This window comes from Panicum virgatum, chromosome 6K (genome assembly GCF_016808335.1).
Source record: "Panicum virgatum strain AP13 chromosome 6K, P.virgatum_v5, whole genome shotgun sequence".
Classification (NCBI taxonomy): domain Eukaryota; kingdom Viridiplantae; phylum Streptophyta; class Magnoliopsida; order Poales; family Poaceae; genus Panicum; species Panicum virgatum.
In genome coordinates, this window is record NC_053141.1 from 8,259,637 (window position 1) to 8,278,031 (window position 18,395).

Genomic DNA, 18,395 nt, shown 5'->3' on the forward strand with positions numbered 1-18,395 from the left:
TCTCGCCGGACGTCTGTCCGGTGACGTCACCGGTCTTTGTCTATTGGACAAAGCGCGCGTGTGGTTTCTGTTCTTTGCCTTCACCGGACACCGTGACTTTGTCCGGTGATCTCACCGGTCGATTCGGTGAGATGTCCTTTTTGCTGTGGATGTGCGCAAGAGGTTTTTGGATTTTTCCTTCACCGGGAACTGGCTTGTTGTCCGGTGCTCTTGTTAGATGAAGTCACCGTCCTGTATGGTGCTGCTTTTCTCTGGTTGCCGCGTTTCTGTTCTTTCCTCTCACCGGCCGCCCGTTCTTTGTCCGGTGAGGGTTTCCGGTGGTGTGTGTTGCCTCTGGAGCTCGTGTTTCGATTGCGTGTTTTTCTAAGCGTGTGTGGGCTATCTCCTTGGGGGTCTTTCCATGGGTGCTACTGGAGGCGCGTCGGGTTGTTGGGACATAGATCTTTCGATTTGTCAATATCGAATTTGATGCACCCATTCATCTCTCTCTGGTCGCTACTTCGGTCCTTGATCGCTACTTCGGTCCTTCAGCACGGAATGTGATGCAGAATGGCCAACGGGTAAAGATGTAATTAGCCTTAAGGATGTGGCAGAAAAATTCACAAACAACATGTTAATAACAAAAGTACAATTTTAAATGGACGATCAGATTAGATTAATGACACTCATTAAGTATCTAGTATCATAAATCACTATAAAGATCCTCTAGATTCCTGGAGGCTGGTACTGGGTGATGCTGGCGATCATTCTAAACGCACCATAGGGCTGGTCAATAGGCACCTGTAGACAATACGACATAAGGAAAATGATTCAGCTTTAATTTGGCCTCAAATCTCATATCAACATAACGAGACTTCTTTCCAGTTGTGACATGTATATATTGACACGCACCATGTGCCCAGCTTCCAGAATCCAGTAAAATTGCAGGCTCCTGTATGACCTAAAAAAGGCCTTGATTCCTTTTGAACAGTGTATAACTGAGTCACAGTAAGTCAATGTTTGCCTGGGAAGGCTCAAGAAATTCCTCAGACCATCCCATCTGAAATGCAATATTATAGGTCAGAAGCTCTGAGGCATACATGTTTGAAGAATTAAAATGCGAGAACTCAAAGGCAATTCATTGGATTTGATTCTAGTGTGAAAACAAGAGTAATGTGTTAGCGAAGGAAGAAATAAGAAACAGATTAGTATGAAAGGTTGTCTAATTGGAAGCATTAGAGCAACAAATAGATCCAGAGAAGAAAAAGGTTCTAATTTATGTCTACAAGAGACCAGGTGACCAGGGGCAGTCAAATGAATATACAGGCCCAGCCCAGATCCAAGCTGGGACCCTGGGAAGCGCATCAGATTCGGGTTGATTTGGGACAAGTAAATCATCCGGCCTACTCAACTTCAAGGACACGCCATGAACCATCCACAAGCATTCAAGGAGATAACCATCTCGCTTGTTCACATGCACCTCTCAGATCTACACTCCAATCTATCACTACTACGAAAACAGTTTTTAGGAGCAGATAAAATCTATTTGTAGGGGCGGGTGCGGTACCCGCCCCTGCTTTTCATAGCTACAAATGCTGTTTGCAGGGACGGGTAACGCGCCCGCCCCTGGAAATCCATTTCTAGGGGCGGGTCCTAGAAACAGATTTTTAGGGGTGGGTCATGCCGCGACCCACCCCTACAGATTGAATAAAAAACAAAACAAATTGCCAACAGCAGCAGCTCCGAGCCGCTGCTGCACCCATGCCGCCGCCGCCGTGGCTCTGCACTTTGCTCGGCAGCCTCACGCTGGGCATCGTGTAGAACTTGTCCTCCTTCTTGCTCTTGTTCTTATGCCCGTCTTGGTCACTGCAAGCCAGGCGGTGTTCCTGCCGTAGCCGGCGGTGTGGTCGGCCTGCTGCCACTCGGTCGGCCGCCGCTCGCGGAATCCCCGGGGGTAGCTGCAGGATGGCAGCGCGTTGTCAGTGTAGATGCGCCCGTGGGCATCATCTCTGGCATGGCGGCGAACGCGTGGACCGTCCAGCCGCGCGTCCCCCGTCCAGCTTGAGGCCAAGCCACCCGCCAGTCCTCCGTCCGCCTCCAAGCCCCGTCCCCCAGCAGCACCTGCTCGCCGCGCCGCTCGCGCCCACCTCCCACGCGCCGCAGTGCTCGCCGAAGTGGTCGAAGCTCTGCCACCGCACCACGGAGGTGAAGGGGCCTCGCTCCGCCGCAGCCCCGAGCCAGTACAGCTGCCCCACGGCGCCGCCGCGCACCGCGGCCCTGCACCGTGCACTGCCGCAGCCCCGTGCGGCAAGGGAGGGGGAGGGGAGGTGGCGGTGCTGCTGAGGCCGGGGAGGAGGAAATCTCGAGGTGGAGAGGTGGCGTGTGGGAGGGAAGAGATGCTGGAGAAGACGGAAGAGATAAGGAAGATGGGGGAGAGAGGGAGGTGGCGTGCGATTGCCGGGGGGGTGGATCGATGATGTGGACGCTGCCGGATTGGGCAGATGAGGGGTTGATTTTCAGGGGCCGGCGATGGCGTCAACCATCCTAATAAATGAATTTTCAGGGGCGGGTGACGCCGGCACCCGCCCATACAAATAATTTTTTATTATAAAATTTTGTTTCAATGAAAATATATAGCAAAACACATAGAAAAAGTAAATTTTTTACCATAAGCCTATTATGACATGTAGAACTTAAAAAAAATATCAAAATCATATTTCAGCATATATAATGGTTAAGAGTGTAAAATCTTAATGTACAACTCAACCACAATACTATCTCATACAACTCAAGGCTCACTTTATGGTTTCCGCATTCATAATCACTATATACACTAAAATGCTTTTAATATTTTTTTTCTTATTCTATAGATCACAATAGACTTATGGTACAAATTTCACTTTTTTAATATGTTTTGCTATTTTTTTGAATTAAATGTATTTTCAGAATAAATTTGAAAATCATTTGTAGGGTTAGGTGAGGGGGTGACCGACATTTTCAGGGGCGGGTCACCCCTCACCGGCCCTTAAACATGGGTCCATTTTTATGGGCGGATCCATTTTCAGGGGTGGGTTGTTTGCTACAGTAACTTCACTCTATTTGTAGCAACGGGTCATATTTTGACCCGCCCCTGTAAAAAAATTGGGGCATTGCTACGGATCATTTTTATAGTAGTGTGTAGCAGCTTGGACCTTACTGAATAGCTTAGCCTAGATCATGGCGACACACCCCCAGTAGTAATACAAGATGTAGGACAATTATGCTATGGAAAGCCGCAACTAGTACTACGTATAATTTATTGTCTATTTGTCTCTATGTGTTTTGGATCCACTCCATCCATAGAACAATTATCGGTTTCTTAGTCCTTGATACCATACCCATTGGTTTACTAATCCTCGACACTAGAAAATATTTTTTTTTCAAAAGCATTTATACAAGGTTATAAAAATTTTGATTGGCACCGGTCAGGCGCAACCTTGTGTGTTTAGTAGGCAGTACTCTAGATTTTTTTTTATAACAAAGAAGTAGCAAGAGAAAATCGTTTTGTCACACGTACTAGTAGTTTGAACAAAGATTTTGGCTTGAAATGGAATTTCATTGTTGTGTATACTGTTAATGTATTTATAGGTCATAAAAATTTTGTGGCCTCTGGGAGAATGCTTTTATGACATTGTCAAACACAATGTGAGCTTTCGTACTGAGGCAATTACCAGTTGGATATTTAGTAAGGCGACTTGAAAGTTTTTGAAGAATTGTTCAAGCATTATTGGTGCAAATGGATGAGCTTGATATATTTGTGAAGTAGCTGGTTTGATAAAATGGTGGCAAAAGTGCAGAGAGAATGAATTTCTCTCAAAGGTGATTGTGTCAGGTGGCTAAGGTATTATGTAACACAAAATTATGGTTATATATATATAAACCTCTGTCATGGTTAAAAAAAAAGAGCATGCATCAACCGGCGAAATGGACAGATTAGAGCCTTACTTTAGCCTGCGAACCCATCCTTCTGCACCAACGGTCGAGCAGATCACATCAAGCTGATCAGAAAACATGATAAACTTGATTAAAAACTCAGGAATTAAACACGAGGAATTGAGAACAGAATAAGTGTGTGTGTGTGTGTGTGTGGTTGCACAGTGATGATGATGATGATGTAAATTAACTCTGTAATATTCGAACGTTCTGTAAGCATTAACTCTATAATATTCGAACGTTCTGTAAGCATTCCCAATATAAAACGGCGAGGGGTCACAAGTAAATTTCTGTGGCTGAATGTGTAGCCAGAGGCTGGGTCATTCAGTTTGGTAGGAATCTTCCTGGTTTCTTGGTTGAACAATGGTACTCTTTGGCTGTTAGACAGAATACTGTGGTGTGCTGTCTGATGAACTTGATATTCCTATTTGGTGTTGGAATAAATCTAAGATCTTCTCTGTTAAATCTGTTTATAATCATATGACTAGAGGTGAAAATAATGAAAACTTGGAACATATTTGGAAGGCCAAGATTCCTCAAAAGATTAAGATTTTTATGTGGTTGGTTCATAACAAATCAATTTTAACTCGTGATAACATGGTTAAGGGTTTTGCTATGGTACACCTTTTACCTCTTAGGAGGTACTCCCTCCTTCCCCGTTTATAAGGCATGGTGGAACATGACACGGTCTTCTAAACAACACTTTGACCATTTATTTATCATATATTATATCACTTTTGATTATAAACTTATAATCATTGTAAAATATATTTGATTATGAATCCAATCATATGAAATTTGCATTATAAAAATAAAAATTTAATAGTCAAATTATTTGTCAAAGATGACAAGGTTTGAATCTTGATATACGTGTATGCCTTATAAACAGGGAAGGAGGGAGTAAGAGGTTGGATAAATCTGGATCCTTGAATTTTGAAAGAGAAACTAATTAATTGAAATAAATTGCCGGCTATTCAGTTCATCATGCATGCAGCCATGCAGGTGTCTGGCGAGTGGCGTGAGCGCCTCCGCTTCCTCCTCCAAAGTTGTTGGATCTACGTGCACTTTCGTGTTACAATTTTTTTTTCTAAAAAATCGGACAACTAGATATATGTGTTTTCGATGTTATCGTTATGCATATCCACTTGTTTCTCAATTCCAATCAATTAGATCCATTGTGGTGATAGATAACAACAGCAGAATAGCTATTTGTTCAGAGTTATGATTGGTTGCATTTTTGAAATGCTCCTATGCATCATGGAGGCGGACACTAGCACGTATAAAACAGGCCTTGGCCAACTGTTGTTACCTGGCTAGTAAACTGCTGTAGGTGTACCCTATTACTAGCATTTTGCAATGAAAGCAACTGAAAGAATTGCCAGATGGTACATTAGAGCCTCCTTGAACAAATTTTTTTTTTCCTAATAACAAACAAAAGACCAAACATATAGAAAACAAATTGTTACACTCCCCCATGACGAGATTGGCAAAAAAAAATCAAACGGTGCATGCAATCTGCTCGTGGTTGTGTGACGTACCTGGATAGGATAAAAAAAATATTACACGCATGTCTCCATCTAATTCCCATGGGCAGCCCATCACGTGGTGGGGAAAAAACTAATCATGCATGCATGTTATATCTAATTCTTTATTTTCTGATTTAAAATATCTAAAATAAATATTTAAATTATTACTTCTTAGGAGGTAATATGATATTAGATCAACGGTCCACAATCATTCGGTGTACCGTAGCAAAGCCCCATGGTTAAAAGAAAGTGGCAAGGCGATCCTACTTGTATCTTCTGTTCACAGTTAGAAACTTGTGATCATTTGTTCTTTATTTCAACGTTCTGTGGCAAAAGTAGTGCGGGGCGTTGTAGCTTTATCTTTTGGAACTAGCTCTATTCCGTCTTCTTATGATAGTTTTTGGCCCTGGATTAAACAATCTTTGGCTAGGGGGGATCATGTTTTTATGCTTGGTTTGGCTGCTATTTGCTGGGCAATCTGGAGGACGAGAAATGCTGTTGTCTTTGAAAAAAAGTTTATCAAACATCCTTGTGAGATCATTTGTTCTGCTTGTGCCTTTATGGGATTTTGGGCAGGATTGTATCCAGAATCCATGAAGGAGATTATCATGGCGGGAGCTGATTCGATGCTCAAAATTAAACTGCTCTGCGCATATTGGGGAGTCAGAGAGGGAGTACTGCTGGACGACCAAGAACCCTTCAAGCACCTGCTGATCCGGCGATTGGAAGTGATGATGAAGACTCTGATGAAGATTAATATCAGATCTGGAGATCAGGGCTTGTCTTTTGATTAATCTGTTTGGTGGTCGGTTATGTGGGCTGGTTGTTCGATATATGTCTTAGTTGTGGTCGTCGAAACGTTTGTTCTGATGGAGGGTCGTCTAGATACTGTGTTAGTCGTCTGTCTCTTGTATCTCCTGTTCTTGTTACTTGGTACCTGGACTGTTTCCGTTTCATTTGAAATGGAAAGGGGGTTCTCCGATTCAAAAAAAAAAATTATTCTCACCTGTCCATTGTACACGGTGACGTTCACTCCATAGGATAGAAGTTCATCGACCTATAGCATATTCGAATATCGATCAAACACCACAAATTCCATGACAACTAACGAAAGAATTTAGAAACTCATCCAACCAGGGTATCTTGCCTCATTAATTGCTGGCTTCATGAAGTCGTTGACCAGAGCTTCATATACGTCAAGCGAAGCCTGTTGCCAGCTGCAGTTTAATTGGAATTGAAGTGTTATTTCAAGGAGGACGTGGTTTGGACCAGGGTTTTTTTCCCAACCGGACACCCCAAACCGGAGCACTCCAGTTCCGGTAAACCGGACCGGTTTCACCGGTTACCGGTAGAATCCGGTCAAATTCAAATTTGAATTCAAAAACTCAGTTCAACCGGTTCGTACCGGTATACCGACCGGTTAGACCGGTTTACCGGTCGGTTTGACCGGTTTACCGGCCGGTTTGACCGGTTTGAATTCAAATCCAAATTTAAAATCGCATGTGTAACCGGTTTGGACCGGTATACCGGCCGGTTAGACCGGTTTACCGGCCGGTTTGACCGGTTTACCAAGTGGGCCTTAATGGGCCGTCTCATTTTTTTCCTTTTCTTTTTTGTTTTAACTTTAAATGCCCGAAAAGTATGTTAAACGAACGAATTTTTGAGAAAATTTGACACCATTAGATTCGTAGCACCTTAAAGTATTTTTAAGAATTTTTTGGGAATTTTTCATTTTTTCGAATTCAAATTTGAATTTTGAATTTGAGCCGGTTTGGTACCGGCCCAAACCGGAACCGGACCGGACCGGTTTGACCGGTAACCGGTCAAACCGGACCGGTTCCCACCGGTTAGGTGAACCCTGGTTTGGACACCACAGAAAGCGTTGAATGTGATGACAGGAAAAGAGACGCTCACATGAGGTCCTCGGGGATGATCTTGAGCTTTTTCTTGATAACACCATTCATGATGCCCTCGATCGTGTTGGGGTCCGACCCAGACGCTTGGCTGCAGACGGGCATTATGTGGGTGCTTCTCAGAGATGACAAGCCTAAGTCGGCTGCCAGCACCGGGTCCATGCCGGTGTCAAGCAAGAAATTGTCGATGGCCTGCAAATCAACAAAGAGGAAAACTTTAGCCCGATCAAGCAGGTTCATTCGTTGATGGGGCCGGCGAGCTAACTACTACTGTTATTACGTATTTTTGATTTTTTGTGAGCAGGAGAACTTACCACGCTGTCACTCTTGGAGTCGATCAGATCGAGAAGATCTGTAAATGTCTGGCGCGCTGTGGCGAACTTCCCCGCCTGCATCTGCTCCTTCAACAGAAGAGCCATTCTGACCAAGAAAAGAGTGATGGGAGATCTCAAGGTTCACGTCCGCGGGCGATTGGAGAGACAAATTACCAAAGGTAAGCTGCTGCGGGCACGCACTTGTTGGTATCGTCGACGGCGTTGTCGTTGAGCCTCGACACGTAGTACAGCAGCGTCGCGTACGAGAGCTGCAGACAACAGTACGTGCATACATGGGTGCAAGTAACTGCAACGATTACTGAGACGTGCATGTAATAAAAACAAGAATCGATTTGTATGCTCACCGCGAAATCGGTGGGCGAGATCCAGCTATCCCCAAGCACGACGCCTCCGAGCGTGAGGTTGATGGTGCGGGCATGGATGGCCCTCGCGATGGCCGTGCCGACCATGGCGGCATGCTTGCCGCCGTAGGACTCGCCGACGAGGAACAACGGGCTGCGCCGCAGAGTCCGTATCTTCCTGGTGAGCGCCCTGAGGAGCTGGACGATGTCCTCGGTCGCCTGAAGGTCCGTCGTCACCAGGGCAGCCGGGTCCTCCGAGTAGCTGTAGCCGACGCCTACTGGGCTGTCCTGTGGTGCATTATTGACATCACCAATTAATAAGCATGAAGTGTCGCGGCAAAATAACAAGAAGAAGCTAGAAACCGAAAGAGTGATTAAGCTCTCTAACCACAAAGATGAGGTCGGCCTTGTGCAGCCAGGTGTACTTGCGCGGCTTCAGGTTGACGTCCAGAGGCCCGATCTCCTGGAAGTTACCGCGTCCAACGCCGGAACCTCCCTGCAGATCAGATCGCGTCGTGATCGGGAATGAAGAATACACCATTTATACAAGGGCATGTATACTAGGTAGGAGTATATAATTGGCTGCAACTTGGATCAATTAAATTTCAGATAGCAAGCATACCGGGCCGCCCTGCAGCCAGAGGATGGTCGGCCATGTCTTGTCGACCGACGACGCCCGCTGCGGGCTCCTGTAGTACCACCAGAAAATGTTTGTCTCTGCAGATTAAATCCAACAGGAACAGAGTAATTTAAAATTGGCATGCGCTTAATTACAGCGACGAAATATAGGAGATCGATCGAGGAGAGCATAGCTAAATAAAGTGCAGAGATCGAGGGCTAGCTGCAGATTAATTACTTGGCCGGACTTTGGCGTAGCCCCATCTTTCTGCCCCGTCCGGTGTCCCGGTGGAGACGCCAGCGCCGCCGCGAACCAGGAGGCACACGAGGGGGAACAGCAGCAAAGCCCCAGCATGGGTGGTGGCCATGGCAGCTAGCAGGGCCTGTGCTTGGGATCGCAGAGACTACGGTGGAGGCTCAAGCTAGCTGCAGCAGTGCCTGCGCGTTGGTGGGTTCGCAGCAGGCTCAAGCTAGCTGCAGCAGTGGCTCAAGGAGATTTGTGGCTGCGTGACCGGTGGGAGCAGTAAGGAGGCGAATAAATGGGCTGGGCTCTCCAGGGTTTCGGCTAGCAGAGATTGATTAAATTCAGCTGTACTGTGGTGACGTCTCGTACCATCTCGTTCCACAAAACTATTATTGTTAATTGCCAAACAAAAAAAAAAGCATTGCATGATGACTTCGAAAGAAAACTATAAAAAGTTTCCTGCATGCTCACTTCTTTCTTTCATGATATCATTGATGAAACGTGCCTAGAGACTTGGCATCTGCCCTGGCACCCGCAATGGAGGGTAGTAGGGGGTAGTAAGCATTTAATGTATTCTTGCTCCTAGGTGGATACACTGTGGAAACAGGGAATAACAAATCTCAGGTATTAGCACTATTCCCCGGTATGAAGGAAATAACAATTATATTTGTACAGTGACGGGCCATGCAGCTGGCACATGCATCTTCTCTTTTCATCTCACGGTCATGAGAAAGGGTCGCAGGGACATGCAGCTTTTCTTTGCAGGCCCCACCTTAAATTGGGTGTACATTGTGCGCTCGTTGCATCGCTACCTCTGCCTGTTCCATGGACCCAGCTTAGTACCTCAGCTGGTAGTATACATTGCGGCTGGTGTGTGCGGGTCTCACATCAGTCAGTCTGTAATGCATGGATGGTGCACAGCAGCTTGCCAAATTTGTACCGGCCGGCAGGATATATGTACCATCGATCGGCATGCTTCCCTCCACCACCAAAGGGGGTGCCCTCGGTTTGGCTTCAGTCAAGCCACCAATAATATGAGCGAGGAAGCTTTACATTCCCTACCTTGTGCAGTGCTTTCGAGAGCACACATGTAGGCAAGGATCGATTGATGTGTACAGTAGGATGTACAGCATATCTACATTTCTCTTTTGCCTTTTCTTTGATCTGTTGTGTACATACACTGCTACACCTGTGTGAAATGTATATACAAAATCTCTCAATATCATCGCTCTTCCTTACCACTACTGTTGAACACTTTGTTTAATGCAAGAATTTCTAGCTACCTAACAAGTAGGTGCTAAATGCATGTAGCGATATAAAATCATGGATATGTTGATACGACATAAAATTAAAGATGCATGCTAGCTGCGCTCCATCTGCAATGGCACCAAATGCTTTCTTTCACATCCGCTCTTTCTTCAGCCTACATTGCATTGCATGGATGGTGCATATATAGCTTGTCAAATTCACTATAAAAGAACCACCCTATAGTGATGCGCACAAAGGTGACGCGACGTTGTCGCGCGTCACCCCTACAGCAAAGGTGACGCGCAGAGATGATGCGCGTCACCTTTGTCCCCCTGGGGCGCCGGCCAAAACGTTGCCCGTCACCTATATTACAGGTGACGGGCTACATACATAGCCCATCACATTTGTTCCAGACAAAAGTGATAGGCTTCTCCTTGGTAGTCAAAGGTGACAGGCTCTGATGTTGCATGTCACCTTTGTTCCATATATAGGTGACACGATCTAATGTTGCCCGTCACCTATGAGGTTGCCTTGATATTTAGCCATGGCCGCCGCTGCTCGGGCAGCAAGTTGCAGCAAGCAATTGCTCCGGGCAGTGGCGGCGATCTAAGAAAATTTCGGATCCTCCAAAGTTAGATCTCAAATCCTACCCCTTCCCCTTCCCCTCCTCCCCCATTCCCTCCCCTCCTATCATATATAGCCTTCCATCTCTCTTCCTTGATCTTCTTTTTCCCATTTATTTCCCCTTTTCTCTTCCCCATCTTTCTCCATCCCTTTTGGCCCCATTTTTAACTCCTACCCCTTCTTTGGCCCTACCGTCACATTCTGTTAGTTAACTCGTGTGAACAGTAACTTGTAGTTTTTCACCCCTCTTTTATTAACTTTTACAGTGATACAGCTGTTGGAGACTGAGCCCATCCCTCGGCAAGGAAGCGTAGCAATCATCGGTTTGGTTAAATATTTTGCACGAAGGGAGGAAACGCAAGTAAGGTGCTATGTAGACTGAGCCCATCCCTCGGCAGAGTGTTACATTTATAATGGTACAATAAGTCATAACAAAATAAAATGATAATTGTGTGAATTTTTAAACAAGAAAAATGGTCAAAACATTGAACAACGTGTCATGCATTTAAATACGGAGGGAATATTATTTTCTTGGCAATTGAGTGGTGAAATTAAAATTCTTCTCTTTATGGCTCTCTAGTTTGGAGTTGGGTACAGTGAAGTGATTTACTTTTAAAAAACAGTGAAGTGATTTAACAAACATGTAATAAAATGGCTTCTGTTAAGTTTCTTCAAGTGTTCCAAGTTTTTCCAGAGATGTTGACTTGCTAAGAGTCCTATATGACTTCTTAAGAAACAAAAATACCTAAATGAACTTCTATCAACTGCTAGTTGCACTTGTGCTTCTAAGAAGGAAATTAAACCATCAGATAAATACCAGACAAATGCTGCTGCTACACTACTTTGCATTCAGACAATGCTGCTACTATCTCTGTCTCTATACCCCTAAAAATAGAATCTAAGGACTGCACCCCTTTGGTTTATGTTTCACCTTCGAGTAATAGCTCTACCTCCAAAAAGAAAAGAAAAATCTGCTACCAGCTAGGCTTATCATTTACAAGCCCATGCTCCAAGATCATATGCCCAACCCAGCAGCCCAAGCAACAAAAGGACCATGTTCCCACCAGGTTAATTCGGAAGCCCACGACCGAATTTCCCCTCCTAAATTATTCAATTCGTTTTTCCTTTCTTTATTTCCGAATTAAACTGACAACCATTTGTGCCCAGGCAATGTCTCTACCATGCAAACTCCGATTGACATGATTCTTATTCTTCTTAAATTTATCTAAATACAATACATTTCCATTCCCATTAGTTCCATAATTTTTAGATCTCAATTTAAATTAAAACAAATTTATTTAAAAGCTTGTTTGAATTACTTTGTTTTCGGTTTTAGTTGAGAAGGAGCTTTTGGGCCCGGCTTTAAAAGTATCATCAGTTTGGAGTTTAGAACCCATTGATCATGAGTTGGTAAATTCATAAGAGGTTCAAGATAAACAAAATTTTCTGGATGATAGAAAATTTGTAATGAGAACATACGATGTATTAAGAAGCCAACCTTTTGGCAGATTGGAGAACATGCAAACATGAATCATGATGATAGTGCATATTCCATATGTTTCTAAATATTTGTCACTATTGACTTTTGGTCATGAGTTTGACCGTTCTTCTTATTTAAATTTCTTTTTAAGTTTCAAATATCTCATGTATGGCTTACTTCATCATCTAAGGTGTTTTGAATATGACTTATGTTTTTTATATTTGTATAAATTTTTGAGCAAGATGAGCGGGCAAACTTGTGACCATAAGTCAACAGATACAGGAGGAGTACTAAACAATGGCGAGTAGCTTTTATCGATATTATTGCAACATCAAATATGGGTTTGTGATGACATATTTGATTTTTGAAAGTACCTGTCAAGAACGGAGTCGATAATGACTGCTTGTAGGAGTACCTTTTTTATTCAAAAAAGAAGTACTTGTACCTTGTGATACGGGCAATATATATGTGCAGTGGAACTGCCCGTATGTACGCACAGCTCCCACAGTTTTTCATTATTATTTGGGTGGAACCAAAATCAACGCAATAGATTCTGAGGGCTCCATTGCGACAAACAACAGAAACGACAATGATATGCAACCATATACAAACCTTTTCTTTTGCAATAAATTTAAATGCTTGAAAACATACATATAAGGATGGATGGAATTCCCTGTCAAATTCTGTCCAACACATATTATATTAGCACAGGTGAGGCATACATATCTACTTGGTGTTTGCTAATAGCAGAGTAAGTAACGCTGCAGCTTACAATGTAGGTGCAGCAAAGGTTTATTTCTATATTACTCACATTGTACTCATATTCTGTTCTAAAACCCCAAAAATGTCAATATAGGTGGGCAATATTTTGGACTATCTGTACAGTTAAATTGTGGACACCAGCCCCATTGCCCGCCTCTGCAAATTGTTTTACAGAGCCGGACGTCTTTACAACTGCCTCTGTAAATCAATTTAAAGAGGTGGGCAACTTTTGGCCCTCCCCCTAAATCAACCGAAGCAATCAACCCAAGCTGCAAACTTTGTAAAATGTATAAGTTTTGTATAAGAAGTTAGAGGAAGACAAACTCTATATCAAAATTGTAGAGATCGATGAGATCCACAATTTTGTAGCTAATAAGATTTTCATTTGACATCGTTTTGACACCCAAATATGTGTTGCAAGTTTCAGATCTGTTTGAACAAACGATGTTTTGAAATTTTCAAATGGTCCAATAACAACGCCCGCCTCTATAAATCGATTTACACAGGTGGACAAAGTTATTGTCTGTCTCTGTAAATGCATTTACACACAGGCCTTCGCCCAAAGGATGTGAAAATCTGTTTTGACCGCCTATGAAATTGTTTATTTTTCAAGTAGTGTGAAATGAATGCCCCACTGCGTTACTCTGTTATTATACAACCTCACTACAGTTGGTAAGGTTGGTCTCAGTAATAGCAAGCAAGGGAACTGGATACATAGAAAAACCTTCTACAGCCGAAATCCACCTGATTAACAACTTTTGGCATTCATCGATCCCATAATAAACTGTCTTTCACTAAAGGACTTTTGGCAGTTCTTCAGTGAAAGACTGTCTTCACAGAGCTTCACAGTTCTGCAACCTTAGATTAATTGCAGCTCAGTTCAGTCAAATTTACCACTCAATACTTCTTCAGTGTTGTGCTCATTAAAGAATATACAAAATTACAAATCAAAGAAGTCAAAAACAATATGTATGAGTGGGGTTATTTAGTAATGTAGCACTCCAAAGAGCATAGTGTCTCATAATTCTACAGGAGGCTGGTCTAAAGGGCACAACGTCGATCCTTTGTACCAAGGCAGAGCATTTTGATGGATATTCTCTCAGCGTCTGCCTTTCTTATTTCGGAACACAATCTAGTCATCAAATCTTGTCATCTTCAGAGAATGATGGCATTTTCAACCTCCCTGCAGTTGAGTCCATGTATAATATGATTTGCTTCATCAGTCACCACGGAAGCACGGGCGTAAGTGGTGGCTTACCGGAAAAGAAGGCCTCAAGGTTGGCAATGGTTGTGTCGCGCAGGTCTGACCTGGACTCTGAAGTAAACACTGCGATATGATGCGTCATGACCACATTGTCCATGGACCAGAGCTCGGCAGGCACCTTGGGTTCGTTCTCAAAGATATCAAGACCAGCTCCAGCGATCCTGCCCTCCTTGAGCGCCCTGATCATCTCGGCCTCGTCGATGTTTGGTCCTCGGCCGATGTTTATGACGATCCCATCCTTTCCTAGTGCGTCAAGTACATCCTTGCTGATGATGTGGTGTGCCTCCTTGTTCAGCGCGCACGCGACAACAAGCACATCCGATTCAGCAGCAAGATCGCGGACGTTGGAAAAGTGTCTGTAGGAGACTGAATCCCTTGGCTTTCTGGAGTTGTAGTGGATGATACAGCCGAAGGCCTCAAGCCTCTTTGCAATCAGTGAGCCGATGCTGCCCAAGCCGATGATGCCAACACGCTTGCCACCTAACTGAAACAAGGAAAGTACTCTAATTTGCTTCTTGTCTTGCTAAAATAATTCACGGTATGTATGTAGAAAAATCTTAAAACTCTGTAGTACTTTACTTCACTACAATCAGGGAACAGACACGGAAAGATGAGGCGAAGCAAACAAGGAAACGGATGGACCTTGGAGCCTAGCAAGTAGTCGCCTTGCACCGGCCAGAGGCCGCGGCGGACGAACCGCTCGGCGGCGGAGACGCGCCTGAGCACGTCGATGAGCAAGCCGACGGCGTGGTCTGCAACGTCGGTGGAGTAGACCGTCCCAGAGTTGGCGACGGCGACGGCGACGCCGCGGCGCGCGCACTCGTGGAGGTCGATGTGGTCAACGCCCGCGCCGGTGCTGAAGACGAAGCGGACGGACGGGACGGCGTCGAGGAACGATGCGTCCACGCGGGCGCTGTATCCACCAACCACGACCGCGGCGCGAGCGGGGTCGGGCCGCGCCGCGGCGGCGGCGAGGAAAGCGGGGAGGGGCTCGCCCAAGGCGTAGAAGTCGAGGACGCGGTGTTAGAATAAATGGGCCAAGAGCCTATTTAAAAAATAATCAATAAATTCCAAGGCCCATATTTTTAAGAGGTACTTACAATTGTGATAATACCACGTTGATGGCTATCAACAAATAACCAGAAACTGATCTTTCAGTAATGGTTGTTAACAAATGACTAAAAACTGATCTTTTAATGGCTGATTGATGGCATTAACCTGGGTACTCAAAGGTCTCCCCTAAAGCCTAATAAGAGAGGCATCACGTCCTTTGTCTTTCGCGGGAAAAAGGAGAGAGCTCCACTACTGTGCTGTAATTTTGTTATCCCCGTTCCGGTGATCTGTGTGCACGAACTTTACCAGAAGAGCAGGCCTCCGAAGCTGCGTCCTCACCAGAGACTCTGCACCTGAGGAGTAGAAGGGCGATCAAGTTTTTGGGGAGCGCATCAGCATGACTACTCACCGCGAACAACTACTTCATCTACCTTCCCGGCGTCACCTCTGCACAGCGAACACCTACACGGCATCGACTTTGATCAGCTACATCGAATAGGCTCGACTAGCGATGTCGGGTAACGGCGCATCTGGTTCCTTCGGAACCGGCCCCGCCTCTGGGTACTTTCTGAACTTCATGTGCATGTTTATTGTTTTTGTTACAAGCATGTTGGATCATGATCTTATTTTTATCTATAGAAATGTCATGATTTATGCTCTCATTTTTGGAATTAAAATGAACCGTAATTGGCCTCTAATTCCAACAATCCAAAAACTTGATTGGGCTTTTTCGGTTTCTAGTTTTGCTGCACATCTCAAACCAAATCCTTTTGATGGAACAAATTACAAGAGATGGGTCCGCATGCTTGAGTTGTGGCTCATATCAATGAGCGTATGGTTCATCACTGAAGGTCCTACTACTGGACCTCGCACTCTCGAGGAGGAGAGAGCGTACCAGACTGCTGACAACTTGTTTAGAGGGGCTGTGATCAGTGTTCTTGGAGAGAACCTGGTGGATGCTTATATGCATATTCCCTTTGGCAAGGAACTGTGGGACGCACTTGAAGCAAAGTTCGGTACCTCCGATGCAGGCTGTGAGCTGTACGTCATGGAGCAGTTCTATGATTACAGGATGGTTGATGATCGTCCTGTCATCGAACAAGCTCATGAGTTACAGGCGCTTACAAAGGAGCTTGATAACTTCAAGTGTAATCTGCCGAAAAAGTTTGTGGCCGGCGGAATAATTGCCAAGCTACCTCCTTCTTGGAGGAATTTTGCTACCTCTCTGAAACACAAGAGACAAGAGTTCACTGTAGCTGGTCTGATCAGCACTCTTGATGTTGAAGAAAAGGCGATAGCAAAGGACACGCATGCTCGTGGCAATGAGGGAGGTTCTAGCGCCCATGTGGTGCAGAAAAAGAATTTCCAATCCCACAAGAACAAAGGCAAAGGGAAGGTTGATTACAAGCACAAGGCTGCTAAGACTACCAACTTTAATAAGAAGAACACAGGAAAATGCTTTGTGTGCGGTGGTTCTGATCATTGGGCTCGGGACTGTAAAGACCGCAAGGATAAGCAGCAGCAAAGGCTGAAGAATTCTGCTAACATAGTTATCGGCGATGCTAAGAAGGGAACATCAGGGTATGATAATTATTCTATTGTTCTTTCAGTTTGTCATTTACCTAATTGGTGGATTGACACCGGAGCCAATATACATGTGTGTGCTGATATTTCTTTGTTTTCTTCTTACTAGGTCACAGGGACTGGATCCGTGTTGATGGGGAATGGTTCGAATGCGGCTGTTCGTGGTGTTGGTATGGTCGATCTGAAGTTTACTTCGGGAAAGACTGTGCGACTAAGGAACGTACATCATGTCCCCTCAATAAATAAAAATCTTGTTAGTGGATCCCTTCTTTGTAAGGATGGTTTTAAGTTGGTGTTTGAGTCGAACAAGTATGTGCTGTCTAAATTCGATTCCTTTGTTGGTAAAAGATATGAATGTGATGGTTTGTTTCGCCTATTGTTGTCAGACTCTTGTAATAAAGTTATGAATCATGTGTGTAGCAATGATGCATCGAATATTTGGCATTCACGGCTTTGTCATGTAAATTTTGGTTGTATGTTGCAGCTTGCCAGTTTGAGTTTAATTCCAAAATTTACTTTGTGATAAGGACACGCCTGCACTGTCCAAAGATTTGCCCAATTTTTCACGGTACAAGAATCAATAATCAATATAATCTGAATTATTTCTTGGATGACAAGCTGAATTTATATCCAATATAAATTATGCACTAACTTGACTGAGCTATCTCCAATGATCAAGTCCTCTAGCAATCTAACGTGAGTAGTAACAATGAAACCCCGTCACCAGCACAGAATATATATAGTCCAGCACCCTTTAGTTATGTCACCACAGCAAAGCTATTAGCCTGACTAACAGATCGGCACTTGTTCACAAAAGCTAGCAGTTCAGCACCACAGTAATAGATCAAAGATTAAAATATATAGAAGAATTATTTTAATCTCTGACAAATACGGGAGACACAGCCACAAATATTATCCCAAACAATATAGTGTCTATCTCCACACAGATCAAACGATTATTCTGAATAATCAAATATGCTCAGTAGCAATGATAGATAATGAGGGATCGGCTTACAATAGTTGATGCAAACCAATCCCTAGATAAATCTTCCACCCGCGGCCACGACGAGCCACGATCAGAAGATAGGGATCCACTGAAGAATCCGGAGCAGCGCACCCAGGAAACAATCCTGATCACGCTCCCAATCACGATCCAGAAGAATCAGCAAGGTAGATGAGATCGGACGGCGTCTCGCTGTTCGTAGGAGAAACCCTAGACGAGAGACACAAATAAAATCCAATCTAATCTAAACTCCTTATAGGCCAGCACCTAGGCTTATATGTGCGCACAGGCACAAACCCAAAGTGCACGCAGGCACCAGACTCAAGTCCGACTCAAAGATGAATAGAAATAATATAATAATCCGGCAACAAAGCGAATTACCATACTTAGCCTTCCTAATTAAAACTTAGCCTGCCTAATTGAAACCAAGCCACACGTATGAATTGAGT

The 18,395-nt window shown here is 44.2% G+C and overlaps 2 protein-coding genes across 3 annotated transcripts; both read right to left on the reverse strand.

Moving 5' to 3' along the window:
* Nucleotides 1-545: 545 nt before the first annotated feature.
* LOC120711564 (serine carboxypeptidase-like 51) lies at nucleotides 546-9,219 on the reverse strand. Of its 2 annotated transcripts, XM_039997135.1 has the most exons (12): nucleotides 8,923-9,218; nucleotides 8,689-8,783; nucleotides 8,455-8,562; nucleotides 8,070-8,354; nucleotides 7,906-7,973; nucleotides 7,705-7,810; nucleotides 7,392-7,582; nucleotides 6,625-6,694; nucleotides 6,484-6,534; nucleotides 3,964-4,016; nucleotides 892-1,039; nucleotides 546-780 (listed from the first exon to the last, which is right to left on the reverse strand). In XM_039997135.1, the coding sequence occupies exons 1-12, from the start codon at nucleotides 9,050-9,052 to the stop codon at nucleotides 706-708; spliced, it is 1,380 nt and encodes a 459-aa protein (XP_039853069.1). In that variant the 5' UTR covers nucleotides 9,053-9,218; the 3' UTR covers nucleotides 546-705. The 2 variants fall into 2 exon arrangements, with proteins under 2 accessions (XP_039853069.1, XP_039853068.1); XM_039997134.1 differs by having other exon boundaries at nucleotides 7,906-8,354; nucleotides 8,923-9,219.
* A 4,682-nt stretch (nucleotides 9,220-13,901) lies between these two features.
* LOC120711565 (glyoxylate/hydroxypyruvate reductase HPR3-like) lies at nucleotides 13,902-15,329 on the reverse strand (the record flags this gene model as incomplete). Its single annotated transcript, XM_039997137.1, has 3 exons — nucleotides 13,902-14,225; nucleotides 14,301-14,790; nucleotides 14,949-15,329. Coding segments are annotated over 3 exons (915 nt in total), but the record flags the coding sequence as incomplete, so codon positions are not given.
* Nucleotides 15,330-18,395: the final 3,066 nt, after the last annotated feature.

Bases quoted from the DNA above. Each gene is read 5' to 3' on its own strand.
- LOC120711564 (XM_039997134.1), bottom strand. From the start codon at position 9,052: ATGGCCACCACCCATGCTGGGGCTTTGCTGCTGTTCCCCCTCGTGTGC. The intron at 8,563-8,688 runs GTATGCTTGCTA...TCTGATCTGCAG, and splicing joins TCTGGCTGCAGGGCGGCCCG to GGAGGTTCCGGCGTTGGACG. The intron at 7,811-7,905 runs GTGCGTGCCCGC...TTTCTTGGTCAG, and splicing joins GCCGTCGACGATACCAACAA to AATGGCTCTTCTGTTGAAGG.